At 42.8% G+C, this 18,026-nt stretch overlaps 1 protein-coding gene across 1 annotated transcript; it reads left to right on the top strand.

The window, feature by feature from the left end:
- Nucleotides 1-16,377: 16,377 nt before the first annotated feature.
- LOC134971714 (olfactory receptor 4Q2-like) lies at nucleotides 16,378-17,486 on the top strand. The gene is made up of 2 exons (XM_063946498.1): nucleotides 16,378-16,931; nucleotides 17,309-17,486. Exons 1-2 carry the CDS (start codon nucleotides 16,378-16,380, stop codon nucleotides 17,484-17,486), a joined length of 732 nt encoding a protein of 243 aa, XP_063802568.1.
- The last annotated feature ends 540 nt before the right edge of the window (nucleotides 17,487-18,026 follow it).

Raw genomic sequence — 18,026 nt, 5'->3', positions numbered from 1 at the left:
GGAACTGCCGCAGTGAAGGGGCCCACAGCATTACAATGAGTCAGACTGAAATTTTAATTTTCACTTATCTTACTTTTTTCAGATATAGCTATTACCTCTTTTGTTATTTGTGTGTATCTAATATATGTGACATGATAGAGCAAATCTGATCTTTTCACTGACTTCAGCAACTTTAAATTAGGCAAAAACACATATTCACACGCCAGATGAAGGAATTGTTTTACAATTTGTTGAGTAGAGTGATAAAATGAGCTGTCTAGAACATCCTCTTATCTCAGTGATTTTCAACCACTGTGCTGCGGCATATGTGCCGCCGCTGCCGCCAGAGATCCCTGCTGCCCGGACCAGGCTGATGCCATCTTCACTATACACTGACCGCAGAAGAGCTGCCTGCGCTGCCCGATAGTGATACTGTAAGTGTATAGCAGCACAGGCAGCTCTTCCGTGGTCAGTGTATAGTGAAGACGGCAGCTCTTCTGAGGGCCCGCCTGTGACCACTACGACGTGGCGTGACTCATAGATCATGTACACCACATCGTCATCCCGCCCGTGCTTCTCTACTCCTCACTGCTCCTGCCGCTGAGGGGGAAAAGAAAACAGGTTTGGGCCAGTGCTTTTATTACCATGGCAGACAGTGTCTGGTGGCATTACTATGGGGGACAGTGTGTCTGGTGGCATTACTAGGCAGGTCAGTATGTCTGGTGGCATTACTATGGGGGTCAGTGTGTGTGGTGGCATTACTATGGGGGACAGTGTGTGTGGTGGCATTACTATCGGGGACAGTGTGTGTGGTGGCATTACTATGGGGGACAGTGTATATGGTAGCATTACTATGGGGGACAGTGTGTCTGGTGGCTTTACTATGGAGGACAGTGTGTGTGGTGGCGTTACTAGGCGGGTCAGTGTGTCTGGTGACATTACTATGGGGGTCAGTGTGGTGGCATTACTATGAGGGACAGTGTGTGTGGTGGCATTACTATGGGGGACAGTGTGTCTGGTGGTATTACTATGGGGGTCAGTGTGTGTCGTGGCATTACTATGGGGGTCAGTGTGTGTGGTGGCATTACTATGGGGTACAGTGTGTCTGGTGGTATTACTATGAGGGTCAGTGTGTGTGTGGTGGCATAACTATGGGGGACAGTGTGTGTGGTGGCATTACTATGGAGGACAGTGTGTGTGATGGCATTACTATGGGGGTCAGTGTGTGTAGTGGCATTACTATGGAGGACAGTGTGGTGACATTACTATGGAGGTCAGTGTGTGGTGGCATTACTATTGGGAACAGTATGGAGAAATTACTATGGGGCAATGTGTACAATTACAAATGGGGACAGTGTGTGGTGGCATTACTATGGGGGGGCAATGTGTGCAATTACTATGGGGACAGTGTGATGGCATTACTATGTGTGGAATTACTGTGGCAGACAGTGTGTTCAATTACTGTGGGGGTCAGTGCATTATTTTAATTACTGTTGTGGACGATGGGGGTCATTCCGAGTTGTTCGCTCATTGCCGATTTTCGCAATATTGCGATTAGTCACTTACTGCGCATGCGCAAGGTTCGCAGAGTGCATGCGCTTAGTTATTTTACACAAAAGTTAGATATTTTACTCACGGCATAACAAAGCTTTTTCATCGCTGTGCTGATCGTAGTGTGATTGACAGGAAGTGGGTGTTTCTGGGCGGAAACTGCCCGTTTTATGGGAGTGTGCGGAAAAACGCAGGCGTTCGAGTTGCAAAACGCAGGAGTGGCTGGAGAAACGGGGGAGTGGTTGGGCAAAAGCTGGGTGTGTTTGTGACGTCAAACCAGGAACGAAAAGGACTGAGCTGGTCACAATGGCTGAGTGAGTCTGGAGCTACTCAGAAACTGCGGGGTAATCGTTACGAGAAAATTAGCGAAGCTTTCGTTAGCAATTCTGCTATGCTAAGATACACTCCCAGTAGGCGGCGGCTTAGCGTGTGCAATGCTGCTAAAAGCCAATATATGTTTGTTTTATTTCCCCATGTGTGTGTTTTTTTCCCGTGGGGTACGGATAGTGTGCCTTGGCAATTTTCAAATCTTGTTTGGTGTGCCGCGAACTGAAAAAGGTTGAAAATCACTGTCTTACCTGGTAAAGAAATGTACAACATACACATAGCCAAATCATCATCATAGGCAATCTTGCATTTACTGGTAGTACAAAGCTTAATGCAAAGCAAAATTGCCTTGTTTCGAAAGAGGGAGGAGCATGAAACATAGGATTGTGCTTAACGATATCTATGTTTGATTCCAGAAGGTTAAATCAGGTTGACTGAGATACTAAGTCACCTGTACTCAAGCATGGATATCCTGCTACCATAATGAAATTAAATTACTTTACCAGGGAATGACCACACCGTCTACAGCAGGGGTTCCCAAACATGGGGGGTAATTCTGAGTTGATCGCAGCAGCAAGTTTGTTAGCAATTGGGCAAAACCATGGCCCTCATTCCGAGTTGTTCGCTCGTTATTTTTCTTCGCATCGGTGCGATTTTCCGCTAACTGCGCATGCGCAATGTTCGCACTGCGGCTGCGTCAAGTAAATTTGCTAAGAAGTTTGGTATTTTACTCACGGCATTACAAGGTTTTTTCTTCGTTCTGGTGATCGGAGTGTGATTGACAGGAAGTGGGTGTTTCTGGGCGGAAACTGACCGTTTTATGGGTGTGTGTGAAAAAACGCTGCCGTTTCAGGGAAAAACGCGGGAGTGGCTGGAGAAACGGGGGAGTGTCTGGGCGAACGCTGGGTGTGTTTGTGACGTCAAACCAGGAACGACAAGCACTGAACTGATCGCACTGGAAGAGTAAGTCTGGAGCTACTCAGAAAACTGCAAAGAATAATCTTTTCGCAATATTGCGAATACTTAGTTCGCAATTCTGCTAAGCTAAGATTCACTCCCAGGGGGCGGCGGCTTAGCATGTGCACTGCTGCGAAAAGCGGCTAGCGAGCGAACAACTCGGAATGAGGGCCCATGTGCACTGCAGGGGGGGAGATATAACATTTGGAAAGAGAGTTAGATTTGGGTGGGTTATTTTGTTTCTGTGCAGGGTAAATATACTTGCTGCTTTATTTTTACACTGCAATTTAGATTTCAGTTTGAATACACCCCACCCAAATCTAACTCTCTCTGCACATTTTATATCTGCCCCTCCTGCAGTGCACATGGTTTTGCTCAACTGCTAACAAAGTTGCTGCTGCGATCAACTCAGAATTAGGCCCCTGGCCCTCAATGGACACCAACAGTCCAGGTTTTAAGGAAATCCATACTTGAGTACAGGCGACTTAATTAGTACCTCAGGTTTTTTTTTTAATGCAAATTCTGTTTTATTAATAAAGAAATAACAATATACAGCTCAAGGTCATATCATACAATACAAAAAATGTAGCATTAAGAGCTGTAATTTCAAGCGTAGACCAATAATAAAGAAAATGAAGACACTGTATATAGGGGGTCATTCCGAGTTGATCGCCAGCTGAAAATGTTCGCTGCGCAGCGATGGTGCAAAAAAAGGCACTTCTGCGCATGCGTATGTGGTGCACACGCGACATACTTTCACAACGGCCGATGTAGTTTCACACCAGGTCTAGCGAGGCTTTTCAGTCGCAGTGCTGGCCGCAGAATGATTGACAGGAAGAGGGCATTTCTGGGTGTCAACTGACCGTTTTCAGGGAGTGATCGAAAAAACGCAGGGGGGCCCGGAAAAACACAGGCGTGGCTGGGAGATCGCAGGGCGTGTTTGTGATGTCAAATCCGGAACTGAACAGTCTGAAGTGATCGCAAGTGCTGAGTAGGTCTGGAGCTACTCTAAACCTGCACAATTTTTTTTAGTACTCACTCTGCGATCCTTTCGTTCGCACTTCTGCTAAGCTAAAATACACTCCCAGAGGGCGGCTTCTTAGCGTTTGCACGGCTGCTAAAAACTGCTAGTGAGCGATCAACTCGGAATGACCCCCATTATCTTTAGTCCACTTAACTTAAGACATTAATCTGTATTGTCCTTGAATATTAATATTAATAACAAGAAAATTAGAACATAAAAGAGATAGGAAAAGAGAAAGAGAAAAGAGAGGAGAACTTCCATCACCATCACAACCCTAAGGCATCATAGAGGGAGAGAGTAACATATAGGTCTTGTATTCCTGCGTTTTCTTAAATGCTAGCCATTCTGACCAGGTGGCTGTGAACAGAGCCGTCTTAACAGCAGTGTAGGCCCCTGGGCATGGCAATGCACTGGGGCCCCTACCCACCCATCAGCGGTAGGGGTGGGGGTAGGCAACTTTGATGTAGGGGGGTTCTGTCTTTCGCTCAGCATGTAGGACCTGGAGAAATAATTTCTGCTAATTACTCCTTTACTGCACAAATGGGGCGGAAAGGAGAACACTAAACTGTAGAGGGGGGCATTGGGCTGAATGAAGGGGCCCTGATACATGACTTCCAGGGTGGTAGGGGGTGTTTAATACATAGGGGAGGGGTGGATAGTGGAGTGGACTTAATATTCATCATTTTACGGGGGTCAGGGCAGCTTGCTTTACTGTAGATATCTCCAGTTCCTGGAAATAGATTTCTTAGCTTTAATGGGATAAAAAATACTAGAGTGTCTCACCTGTCAGGAGGTACTGGGGACTTGGGGATCAGACTTCAGTAGCCAGAGCAATCCACCAACAAAAATATAAAACTGCATATTAGGCGTGTGGAGCTGGAGCAGGGACCAGTTGTTTGAAGGCCGATATCTGTGGTTCTGGGCAAAGTGCAGACAAGATGCCAGTGTCCTCTGAAAGGGGAGAGTTCCAGCTTTTGGATTATACCCTCATAAAAACTCTATGTCAGACAGAACCCGAGATATCTGGCTGGGAAGAACAATTAACAGGCTTGGATGGGGACCAATGCTTTGAAGTCAGATATCTCCGGTTCCCCAGGGCCGATTTTAAAAAATCTGGTACCCCTGGAAAGAGGGGACCCTCAGCTATCATCCTAGGGCCCTTTTACTCCTGGGGCCCTTGGGCAAGAGCCAATTGAGCCCATACGAAAAGACGGCCCTGGCTGTGAACCGAGACGCAGATTGTTCGGAAAACGATATCAGGTCTTCCATGGCCATGTAGAAGTCGATTCTTTGAAACCATTTAGCAATAGGAGGTTGTATGTGAGACCTCCAAAAGCACGGAATGGTGGCCCTAGCAGCATTCATTATATGTCGCAATAGAAAATTTTTAAACTGGGATAGGGGAAGATCTATTAAATTAAGTAACCAAAACTCAGAAGTCTCTGGTATTGGGAGTCCTGTAATTTGCCTAGTGATAGATTGGACCTGCTGCCAGAAGGAAGCCAACCCCGGACACCACCATCAAATATGGCAAGGAGTGCCACAAGATTGGCCACACCTCCAGCATAGCTCCGATATACTCAGAAACATTTGGTGAACCCGATCTGGGCATCGATACCATCTCGAGACTACCTTATACTGTGTTTCTAGTACTTGGAGTGAAGGTGAACTAGCAAAAGTATACTGAAAGATGCGGGACCATTGTTCAGTGGTCAATTCTTTACCCATATCTTCATACCAAGCCGTGACAAACACCAGGGGTTGTGGAGGAGTACTAGTAAGACTTTGGGGGTCATTCCGAGTTGATCGCTAGCTTAATTTGTTCGCAGTGCAGCGATCAGGCTAAAAATCATCAGTTCTGCGCATGCGTATGCGGTGCAATGCGCACGCGTGACCTACGGGCACAACGAACAATGTAGTTTTGCACAGGGTCTAGCGATGCATTTCAGTCCCACTGCTTGCCGCAGAGTGATTGACAGGAAGTGGGCGTTTCTGGGTGGCAACTGACCGTTTTCAGGGAGTGTGTGGAAAAATGCAGGCATGCCAGGAAAAACGCAGGCATGGCTGGGTGAACGCTGGCCGGGTTTGTGACGTTAAATCTGGAACTGAATAGTCTGAAGTCATAGCAAGCACTGAGTAGGTTTTGAGCTACTCTGAAACTACACCAAAAAATTTTGCAGGCGCTCTGTGATACAACCGTTCGCGCTTCTGCTAAGCTAAAATACACTCCCAGTAGGCGGCGGCATAGCGTTTGCATGGCTGCTAAAAACTGCTAGCAAGCGATCAACTCGGAATGACCTCCATTGTCTGTACAGTAAAGAAATTAGATGTCTTGGCATATTTTCAGAAAGACACAATGATTTGAAAGTCGTCGGCTTCCACCCCACCGCACGGGCCGGCAATGCAGCTACATAGTGCCGAATTTGTAGATAAGCCCAAAAGGAGTTGGGCAGTAAACCATAGGTTCGTTGCAAGACTGCGAAGGGATGGATTCCGGCCGAACCAATCAGGTGGCTCAGACGAGATATCCCGGCTTTAGCCCAAGCTGATAGAGGAGATAAGGAAAGGGGATTCGCAGGTAGGTCCGGGTTAAATAATAAAGGTGTCGGCAAGGAAGGGCCGGGGCTAAAAAACAGTCCATATGTCTAAATTTCTTCCATAACTTAAGGGTTGGGTCAAGGGTAGGATGTTTCGTGCGTGGAATTTTTTGAAGCCGGGGGAGAATATATGAGGCAGTACCCATAGCTGCTTAGTGTAGGGGAATCTAGACATTTCAATAACTCTGGACAGATGTACAGCATGATAATAGCTAATAAAATGAGGTACTTGCAGTCCCCCGTCAGCGCGAGTATGGGTCAGTGTGTACTGAGAAAGTCGGTGCCCCATTCGTCCCCAAATAAAACGACCAACAGATGACTGCAATGTAGTAAAAAAGGAAGTAGGTACTGTTATAGGCAAAGTTTGAAGTAAATATAAAACTTTAGGGAGAATTGTCATCTTTACCGTGTTAATCCTACCCAACCAAGTAAGTTGAAGTGCAGACCATTTATTGAGGTCTCTAGTAATCTTATGTAGCAGAGGAAGAAAATGTAAATTATATAGATCAGTGGTTTCTTTAGTCAAAAGTACTCCCAAATACTTTAGCAGAGTAGGATGCCACTGGAACGGGAACGAGTCCTGGATTCCTTACATTACTCGTGTGGGGGTTGAAATATTCAAGGCAACCGACTTGGTAAAGTTAACCTTAAAATTGGATAGCAAGTTAAACCTATTGAATTCTTGCATGAGAGCTGGAAGGGAAGTTATTGTATCCGTCAGGGTAGCCAAAAGGACATCTGCATATAATGCCAATTTATGTTCCTGGTTTCCAGCCCGCACCCCATGAATATTCGGATTGGCCCGAATAGCTCTCGCTAGTGCCTCTATACAGAGGACAAATATAAACGGGGACAAAGGGCATCCCTGCCTTGTTGCATTTCGAATCAGAAAGGGATCGGAGAGGGCACCATTAACATGGACCCTAGTCGATGGTAACCTGTAGAGAGTTAATATACGACTAAGGCAGGTCGGGCCCAAACCCATGTGCCCAAGAAGATCCTCCATGAATTGCCAATCGATCCTATCAAAAGCCTTCTCTGCGTCAGTGGACAAGAGGACCATATGGGAGAACATAGCCTGAGCAAGATGAATAAGATCAATTACTTTGGATGTATTGTCTTTAGCCTCTCGTCCTAAAACAAATCCCACCTGGTCCCCATGTACCACCGACGGGAGAAGGCGGCCCAAGCGACCTGCAAGCAATTTAGCAAAAAGCTTGATATCACAATTTAGAAGGGAAATAGGTCTGTAACTTGAGCACTGGGTGGGGTCCTTACCCTCCTTTGGGATCATGGTTATATGTGCTACAAGGGCCTGCAGAGAAAATCCTTTCTCGGCAGAAATAGAATGACACGCTTTCAAGAAAAGAGGTAATAAAGATTGTTTAAAGGCTTTATAGTATCTGACTGAAAAGCCATCTGGGCCCGGGCTCTTCCCAGTTGGCGTTGCAGCCAGAGCTATATCCATCTCTTCAATGGTAAAGGGCTGGTCTACAGTATCCAGGTCTATTTCAGAAAATCTTGGAAAATTTACCTCTGCCAGATACCTCTGTATCAGGACCTTTAAATCACGGGTGGTTTGAGGAGATTGATCCTTTCTAAGATTATTAAGAGAATCATAATATTTTTAAAAAGATTGAGCAATTCTGAGGCAGTGTATATGCAATATGTCCTCCCGCCTCATGGATAGAATGAACATAGGACTGCATTCTCTGGGCCCTTAATGCCCGAACGAGCACAGTGCCAGGTTTGTTACCCCAAAGATAAAATTTATTACGACATTTAGTCATTCCTAACTTAGCTTTATCCCATAAAAATGTATTAAGGGCTTGGCGGACTTCAGTTAGTTCTAGAAAAACCCCAGCATCAAGAGAAGACTGATGCGAGGCCTCTAAAGTCGCTATTCATTCAGTGAGCTGCAGTCTCTGTGCCATTCTCTCCTTCTTGAGTTGAGAGCCAAGCTGTGTACATCTACCTCGAATCACACATTTATGCACTTCCCAAACTGTGACTGCACTAACATCTGGGGTGTCGTTTGTTGCAATGTAATCAGAAATGGAGAAAGCGAGATCAGCCTTCAAGCGAGGATCTTGAATCAATGCATTATTAAATCGCCACGACCATGGTTTGGTAGGGGCCGAAGAATGATCAACAGAAATATACACTGGAGCATGGTCTAACCATGTAATATGACCGATCGTGCTTGAAGAAAAGAGGTGCAGAAATCTATGCTCAACTAGAAAATAGTCTGGCCGTGAGTACATAGTGTGAGGGGAGGAAAATAAAGTGTAATCTATTCCTGTCGGATGTTGAGTTCTCCATAAGTCCATCAACTGAAACTCACAAAGAAGTCGGCTGACTCGGCGGTGGTCACGTGTCAATCATCTAGTTAATGAAGGAAAACAGTCAATCCCAGGATCCAGGGACCAATTAAAGTGGTGACCACCAATTAGGTGGTGACCTAAGATCAGGCGTCCCTCTTTAAGAGGTTCTAATTGTCGCAGTATTTTGGTAAAAAACTGTCTTTGGTGTTGATTAGGAGCGTATACATTAACAAGAGTATAAATCTGGTTATAAATTGTGCATTTAACAATCTGACATCGACCTTCTTCAAGAACTACATGAGAAATATCCGTGATCGGGACCCGACGTGCAAATAAGATTGCAACCCCTAGAGACTTACGAAGAGAGTTATTATTACAAAATACCTGCGGATAATAATAATTTCCCAACTTAGGGGAGGCCTGGCATTTGAAAAGGGTCTCTTGGATAAAAGCAATGTCTATACGCTCAGCTCAGAGCTCCTGTAACAAGGTAGACCTTTTTTCAGGGATATTAGGTCCCTTCATGTTGAAGGAATATAACCGAAGGTCAGAAGACATTAAGAAATTTGAGTTTACATCCTGCAATGAATATTAGAGGTAACATCGACTCACCGAACATGTGGGGAGGGCTCAGGAACATACCGCATTGGACACATCAGGCTGCAATGGTGATAGGCGGAGAAACCAAGAAAAGATAGGAAAGGAAAAAGAGCGGAAAAGAGAAGAACAAAAAAAGAAGATCCAATACAGAAAACATAAAATTATATGGCAATATCAATATGTCTTGTAAAATAGCAATGACACCGACAATAAGCCATAGGGAACTTATACCCACGACTTAAGAGCCAAAACAGGCAGGCGGTCAGACCCAACTGGGGCACAATAGCGACAACACAATCTAGGAACAAGGGTAAAACAATATATAACTGAGGAGATACAGAAAAAAAATCAGCTGACTCCAATGTTATATAATAGAGGTATCCCCATAGAATGAAAGCAACGGGGACAAATATCTCTTAGTAATCAAAAATGTATGGAAGGCTATAGAATGCAGCAAATACAAGTAGTAATCAGAATAGGGGAGGGGGAGGGGTGTGATCATTATAAAGCAATATTACTAAGCAATTAAGCTCTAAAACAGCATCTTTGGTGCGAGAAAGGTCCAGGTGTATGGTGTTGAGCCTACAACTAGGCTTTACCAGACATCAAAGGACCAGACGGGACCCATCAAAACTAGGCTCCAGCAGACAACTTTATAACAAGGAACATTATAAATCAAGTCCCAGCATCACTATGATCCGGAGGTGTCCGTGTTGTACCCCTTTTCCTGTTGCTGACCGGGGTCCATGATGCCCGAGGAGCAGGAGGCATCGGAGGATCAAATGGTGGTATGATTGTGTCCAGTCCATTAAGACAGGTTTAGTTATAGACAATGTAGAACAAAAATTGTCTAAGTCTTCTGGCATGTGTAATATGACCTGTCGACCTTCATAAGTAGCTTGTATATTAAAGGGGAAGCCCCAACGGAATCGTACACCCTTCTCTTTAAGAACATCTGTTAGGGGCTTGAGAGATCTGCGCTGCTGGAGTGTATACCATGACAAATCAGGGAAGATATGAATGACAGTATTGTTGAATTCCAATCGCTCTAATTTGCGGGCTTTAGCAAGTATCTCCTCTTTTATAGGATAATAATGAAGGCGGCATATAATGTCTCTGGGAGCCTCAGAAGGAAGACCTTTCAGCCTTAGCGCTCTGTGAGCCCTATCAAATAATATAATGTTGTCGGGTTTAGCATCTGTAATCTCATTGAATATCTTAGTGAGGGCGTCTGTTATACTTGGACCTTGTATATCTTCCGGAAACCCCCGAACACGTAAGTAGCTTCTCCGGCCTCTGTTGTCAAGGTCGACCTGACGCAGCCGCAGCCATAGCGCTTTCAATTCTTGGACCTGAAAGGCGACAGTATCACAAAGTTTCTGTTGAAATGAGGAGACTTCATCTACTTGATCTTCCATATCTGAAACTCGATGTGATATTTGGGAAATATCTGCCTGGAGGACGGAAATCTCAGATTTAACCGTGTTGCGTAGCTTTTGTTCCAAATCCAGAAAGTCTCTTTTAGTAGTAAGAGAACGCAAGTAGGCTAAAACATCAGCCATAGAGGCTTTAGTTCCGTGGTCTAATGGTGAAGCGTCGGCCACAGCCATCTTCTTGGCGTCGTCAGGAGAGCCGGACACAGAGAATGATGAACGAGTGTCCTCACTTTCTATGTCTGGTTGAAGATATCAAAACTAATTAGATTGTAGAGACTTGTCACCAGATTTCTTGGCTGCAGAATTTTGCCCCCCTCTCTTAGTTTTCCCCATCAGCAGATGCTATTCATAATGATATACAGTGAAACAGGGGAAAGTCACAGTAGTAGATCAGTAGCATTCCATATCCAAGTTATGGAGTCCCCATTGCGTAACGAGTATCCTGGGCTATGTCATCAACCACCAAACCCCATATTATTAAGGTGACTCAGGGGGTCATGGCTCAGTTCGAGTGTAGAATTCAAGGCATGAAGGCTGCAGGGGGGAGGTATAGGCAGGCAGCAGAGTAGTAATGAAACTATCAAGTCCAGGGAATGCACGTGTAAGTCAGACACCAAGAGGAATCCAGTAGGCCATAAATGTGAATTATGACATAAAGTAGTAGAGTCTGAGGGCAGAAGAAAAAAGACCCAGGTAGAGGTGCTGGAGAGAAATTGAAGCCTGCAAGGCTGCTGTGCGGGCTCTATACAAAGCTTCTGCAAGTTGCATAAATCCTGTACTATATCCAGCCTCCACAGGATAGATGGAGCATGGGTGGGGTTCAGATTGGTACAGGGATGATTATTAACATCCCTGTGGAGTGTACAGGCTGAGGATCCTGTATAGTAGTAGTACAGTGAACTGGTGCAGTGGGGACATGCGTATAATGTGCACTACTATGGCATGTTCTGGAGGCCAAATATATCCGGCTGGAGTCAGAGAGCTGACTATGGGGGAAGTAGGACAGAGAGAGCAGCAGTGGCAGTGTTTGTGGATGTATTTCTGTAAGCCAGCACTTAACAGTGCTGACCTCTCTCACCTTCCAGAAGATGGCCGCCGCCGCCCTCCTCCAGCCACCCAGCGTCTCCTGGCGGGTCTTGGTGCGCACAGCAGGAGGCTACACAGCAGAGAGGCACCCACAAACTCCGGCTCCCAGCCACGGCTAAGGGTAGGTCCCAAAGCGCAGGCTCGGTGACGGTCCACGTTCCGACGTCCACCGGGGTAGGCCAAAATCTGGCATCAGGGAGGTGTGCAAGCTGCAACCCACAGAGTAAAACCGGCTCCACGACCCGCAGCACCCGGCTCAGGGCAGGTATAAGCAGGTGGTATGGGCTGAGTATAGTGTCACTGGGGGCTTGGACGGAGAAGTAGGGGCACTTTTAATTATATTGTAAGCCGGAGTTCCAGCCTCCTGCTGCTGCCTCGACAGCCGGCCAAGCCACGCCCCTCAGGTTTTTTTTTATTTAACAATCTGTTCTCAAGCATGGATATCACTAAAACCTGTACTGTTAATGTGCACTGAGGATCGTGGTTGGGAATCACTGGTCTACAGCCTCTGCATGCAACTTGTCATCCAGTGTTTTGTTGTAATAGAAAGGAATTCTGATCTCTGCAAGATTGGGCTGCAGAGATAGGTGGGAATAAGTTCCTTTTTACTCTTTCACATGTGACTGGCTAGTGTCACATGCATGCATTTTATAAGTAATTGTTTCTGTTAATGCAGAAAACATTTTTTAAGGGATTTTGAGCTATTCTATACCTTGTTACAGTATTATTTCTCAAATATTCTGCACTGCAATGTCCATTTTAGGACTTAAGCTGAGTACACATTAGACAGCCGGCAATCTTGCCAATGGTCGGGTGATTTTACCCTTGCCTGGACCAGGCAAGATAGCTGGTATACACTAGCTGGTGTAATGAAAGATGGAATGATCCCTCATTGTGCCCTTCATAACACTACATACAAATGATATCTTCAGACCGTCTGCATGCACGCCCAATATGAAGATGTGACGAATGACCCGTGAATGACTAGTGCATACACACTAGATTATTTGAAAGATTTCCTGTTCCAATCCGTTGGAAATCGGCAAATCAGGCAAAATCTAATTCCGCGTGTACCCAGCTAAATACACTATACACTAAATACACTACCTACTCTATATACATGCCATAGATGCTCCTTCACATGTCTCCAAAGTCCCTCATTCTAGCATAGAAGTTTTCTCTTATCTGGTAACCTACTGTTACTTTACCAGCTTCCCATACATAATTTTATATACAGTGTACAGTATGTATATATATATATATATATATATATATATATATATACAAGCAAAAGTCCCGGCACTCCCCTATCGCAATACAACTGGCTGCGGTGCCCTCCTAGAGAAGATAGCACTTTCTCAATGTAGGCAATTGGAGCAGGCGGCACTCAAGCAGACTCCTAGGTGAAGAAAATGGTCAGTTTAATCCGACATGTTTCGGGGAAATCCCCGTCCTCAGGGCCTAACGAGTCTGCTTGAGTGCCGCCTGCTCCAATTGCATACACTACTTCTTTATACAACTTACAAAATCTTAACTAACTTGACAAAACTTTTTCACTTAGAGTATTAAACTATGTGGTTTCCCAAGAGTGGAAAGTTGAATTCAATTGAGTATGAAAAGGAACTTTTACTTACAGTGTAATAATAATATAATTAGTAACATGGGAGTTACTGGTAACAGCACACTGTAGAATAAACTTGGGTGATTTTCCAGGAAATCATTTCCCTATGGACATGTTGATAAAATAAAGCAGGTGCATACTTGCAATGTGCAGCATATGGAAGTCATATAAGATGATGGAGGTGCTGTCTGTGGAGTAGGATTTTGGATTGTTAAACAGGATGTCTTCTGTCTGACATTACTGCAACATGACCCAGAACAGGTAAGAATAGAAATCATATACATCTCCAAACTATGCTTTCTAACTGCGGATGTTTTTGATCTAAGATTTGAAAGTTAAATAAAATTTGCTACAGAATAAAGTAGAAAGTTTATGTTGTATCTTATCAGCTTTTTTTTATAATGTTTTACTGACTGGCAGACACTTGGCCATTAGCAAGAGCTTGTTTCAGAACAGTAGGCAAGTCATCTTGTCTTCTGCTTCAAGTGTTTAATATATGTAGGTGTAGAGGATATAGTTATATTCTGGTGATCTATGAAATCTAACTGGAATATGCATACACAGTGATTTAATTATGTTAAAAAGATTGGCTATACATATATCATAGAGTTTAAGACCCTTTTACAAAGCCTATTTAGTACTCAATTCACTATACAGAGAGCACATTAGAGTAATACTACCAATATATACTGTATTTATTGTTACTTATGGAAGGTGCAGTAATAGGGTGGCTTATACTGTACTCTTACTAACCTGAATCTTTATTTATAGTCTAAACAAATTTGGATTTCATTAAAATTACGGGGGTATTTATCAAACTTCAGAGAGAGATACAATTTTGAGAGAGAAAGTACTAGCCAATCATCTTCTGCTTTACATTTTACAGGCTGTGTTTGAAATATGTAAGGAGTTGATTGGTTGGTATTTTATCTCTCACATTTTTACCTCTCTCCAAGCTTTGCTAAAAATCCACTAAAACATAAAAAATAGCTATACCTTGTATGTTCTTCAGACAATACAAACCTAAATGTGTTATATTTGATAACCTTCAAAAAGCTGACACAAATAAATGACATTGTGTATCTTCAACAGTAGGAAGAGGTTAGACCAGTGTTTCCCAAACGTTTTTCAATCACGGTGCCCTACAGTGTCAGAATTTTTGTCATGGCACCCCTGGCTCCAAAAGTATCTTACTGAGAAATTTAGAAAAAAAAAATTACATTAAGTAAATTATGTTTATATGTTGTCCTTATCGTCAATCATGTGGTGAGGACAAGATTTTCTTCTGTTTGTCCACATATTTTATAACTGGCAGCCAAAGCACTAGTTTTGCCTATTACATTGACAATAAATAGTTTGAATTGGTCCTTCACCACCAACCTGAGGCACCCCTGCAAGTGTCCTACAGCACACAGTTTGAGAACCACTAGGTTAGACCAAGGATACTGTTTGCTATGCCAGGACTGTGTTTTGAAATCATACATTTCTCATTTCTTTGAATGTAAGCTAAATACATCATGTTACCTCTAAAGCACATTTTTGGGACTAGAATTGACATTTGACAAAAAAAAAAGTAGTAGCATGTTTTGTTGAATTACAACATGGCAGATATTGTGATTTTACAGGTTGATTCTCCCTTATCCAAAATGCTTGGGACCAGAGGTATTTTGGATATGGGATTTTTCCGTATTTTGGAATAATTGCATTTCATAATGAGATATCATTGCGATGGGACCTAAATATAAGCACAGAATGCATTTATATTACATATACACCTTATACACATAGCCTGAAGGTCATTTTATCCAATATTTTTTATAACTTTGTGCTTTAAACAAAGTGTGTCTACATTCACACAATTCATTTATGTTTCATATACACCTAATACACACAGCCGGGGAGGTCATTTAATACAATATTTTTAATAACTTTGTGTATTAAACAAAGTTTGTGTACATTGAGCCATCAAAAAACAAAGGTTTCACTGTCTCACTCTCACTCAAAAAAGTCCGTATTTCGGAATATTCCGTATTTCGGAATATTTGGATATGGATACTCAACCTGTAATGTGTTTGATATTCATAATTATTGTTTGTTCCCAGATGAAATAACAATAGAGATACAATTTTCTTTCTAATTGATATTTCTGGAATTACGAGTGTGTGGATGAGATCACACTGGCTGTAATCCTACCAGGTAATTAATGGTCAAACTGTCAGGAAACTTTATATATAATTTACCATTTCTTCTTTACTTTAAAGTTTTTGGGGATTTTATTTTTTTATTTATTTTTTACATTTTTTGTTTGTTTTAGCTGTGAGGAAAATGTGAACGGTTCTCTGGAAAAGACATGCGCCTCTTGTCAGTCTCAATAAGCATGTCATAATTTGAACACACTATTGAATAAACGGAAACGGACTGATAAACTTACTAAATATTGTCTTTCTCAGTATACATTATAGCTAATATTATGGCAATGAATTCATTCAATAACATATCAATGAACCTGGTAAACTCACAGAAATCTCCCATTTCTAATGCAACTGAAGTGACAGATTTTGTTTTTGTGGCTTTTGCCTTTCCTCACAGTCTGCAGTATGCTGTTTTCTCTCTGTTTCTGCTGTTATACACTTTGCTTCTTTGTGGGAATATTTTAATCATGTTGACAATAAGAGCAGATTATCGTCTCCACAACCCAATGTACTTCTTCCTTGGTAAACTGTCTTTCATTGATCTCTGCTACTCATCTGTAACTGTGCCAAAGATGTTGGTAGATTTCCTTTCTGACAGGAAATCTATTTCATTTAGTGGGTGTATCACACAACTGTATTTCTTTCACTTCTTCGCCTGTGCAGAATGTTTTATTTTTACAGCTATGGCTTATGACCGTTATGCAGCCATCTGCAAACCATTGCAGTATTCCACCATCATGAGTAAACAGCTTTGTCTCTGGATGGTAGCTGCAACGTGGGCTATTGGCTTTGTGCACTCCAACATCCAGACTACACTAACTATGGGGCTGCCATTCTGTGGTCCTAATGAAATTAACAGTTTCTTTTGTGACATCCCACCACTAATAAGATTGGCATGTACTGACACAACCATGATCGATGCTATGATAGTGACCAACAGTGGCATTGTATCACTTGGCTGCTTTCTGGCTGTCCTAATATCATATGTTGGCATTGGTAAGGCAATCTTTAAAATCCGAAATGCTGACGGGAGACGTAAAGCCTTTTCAACTTGTGCATCACATCTTACAGTGGTAACTTTTTTCTTCGGTCCCTGTGTCTTCATTTATATGAGACCATCCAAATCCTTTCAAGCAGATGAATTGGTGACTGTGTTTTACACTATCATAGCACCAATGTTGAACCCAATCATCTATACTTTGAGGAATGAGGAAATGAAGACAGCCATCAAAAAACTCTGGGGGAGAAAAATAAAATAAAATGAATGTGAAATTATATAAAACAACAGTATGATAATGGGAAGACTAGCTGCATATGGAATGCTACATGATACAATATATATATATTAAAGCCAATTGAAGGGAAGGGCACTACAGTATATATTAACATTGTTGATTAAAGAGAACAATAGTTTTCATTCCAGTCGTACAGCATGTGTAAAAACATTCTCAATTTCTCAGATTTTACATATATATTTATAAATGATGCAAGGTGCCTTTTGTATTCGGTTAACTTGTAATTTAGTGTCAATATCCTTCTAATGATATGGAAAAACTAAATTGTTCCAAACCTTTTCCATGTCTCCTTTAATCCATTAATCCCTTTCTCATGCACCCTCTGGAATGTCAGGTCAATCTGCAAAAATCTGACATTGTTCATCTCTAATTTCCAAAGTACCATCTCCTTCTCTGTTGTTAATATCTCCAACTCCTCTGTCTCCCAAGTCCACTGTTCTGGTGTCATTCTTGTCTCTGCCCTCTCCTTTAGCCGCCAAATGCAGTTTGACTCCTAATTCTGCCACTTCCATACTTGCATTGTCTTTAGGAGCATGCCAGTTCTCACTTTGGAAACCAGTAAACTATCTTTCCGACCCTAATCATCACTTGCCTATAATACTGTAAACTATTCCTCACCAGCATACCAAACTTTTTGGCCTCATTTTCCTTTTTCAATCTACCTCTGCTCCCTATCCCACCCTCCCTCTCTGCCAGTCACTCTACTGGTTCCCTGTTCCATAAAGAATTGAGATAAAACTTATCTCACTCACCTACAAAGCTCTTCTCCCTACATCTCCTGCATTAATTACACTACATTACTCTCTCCCTATGTGTTTTCAGCCATGTCCTCTCTAAAACACAAGCTCCACAAGCAGGACCCTCTCTTATACTGTCTCCTCTACATTATTATGCATTTTGCAGGATGTAGTTATATTAATATGTACATGTGTATCCTTGACACTAACGGTCTAATATACTAACACAATACTGGTGTATACTATCCTTTATGTAATGTTCTATTGGTGTGTGGTATTACATGTTGACAGTCATAATGC

Source organism: Pseudophryne corroboree, chromosome 1 (assembly GCF_028390025.1).
Source record: "Pseudophryne corroboree isolate aPseCor3 chromosome 1, aPseCor3.hap2, whole genome shotgun sequence".
Taxonomy (NCBI): domain Eukaryota; kingdom Metazoa; phylum Chordata; class Amphibia; order Anura; family Myobatrachidae; genus Pseudophryne; species Pseudophryne corroboree.
The sequence above is the reverse complement of the archived record's forward strand: the minus strand, read 5'-3'. Positions and strand labels throughout refer to the sequence as shown.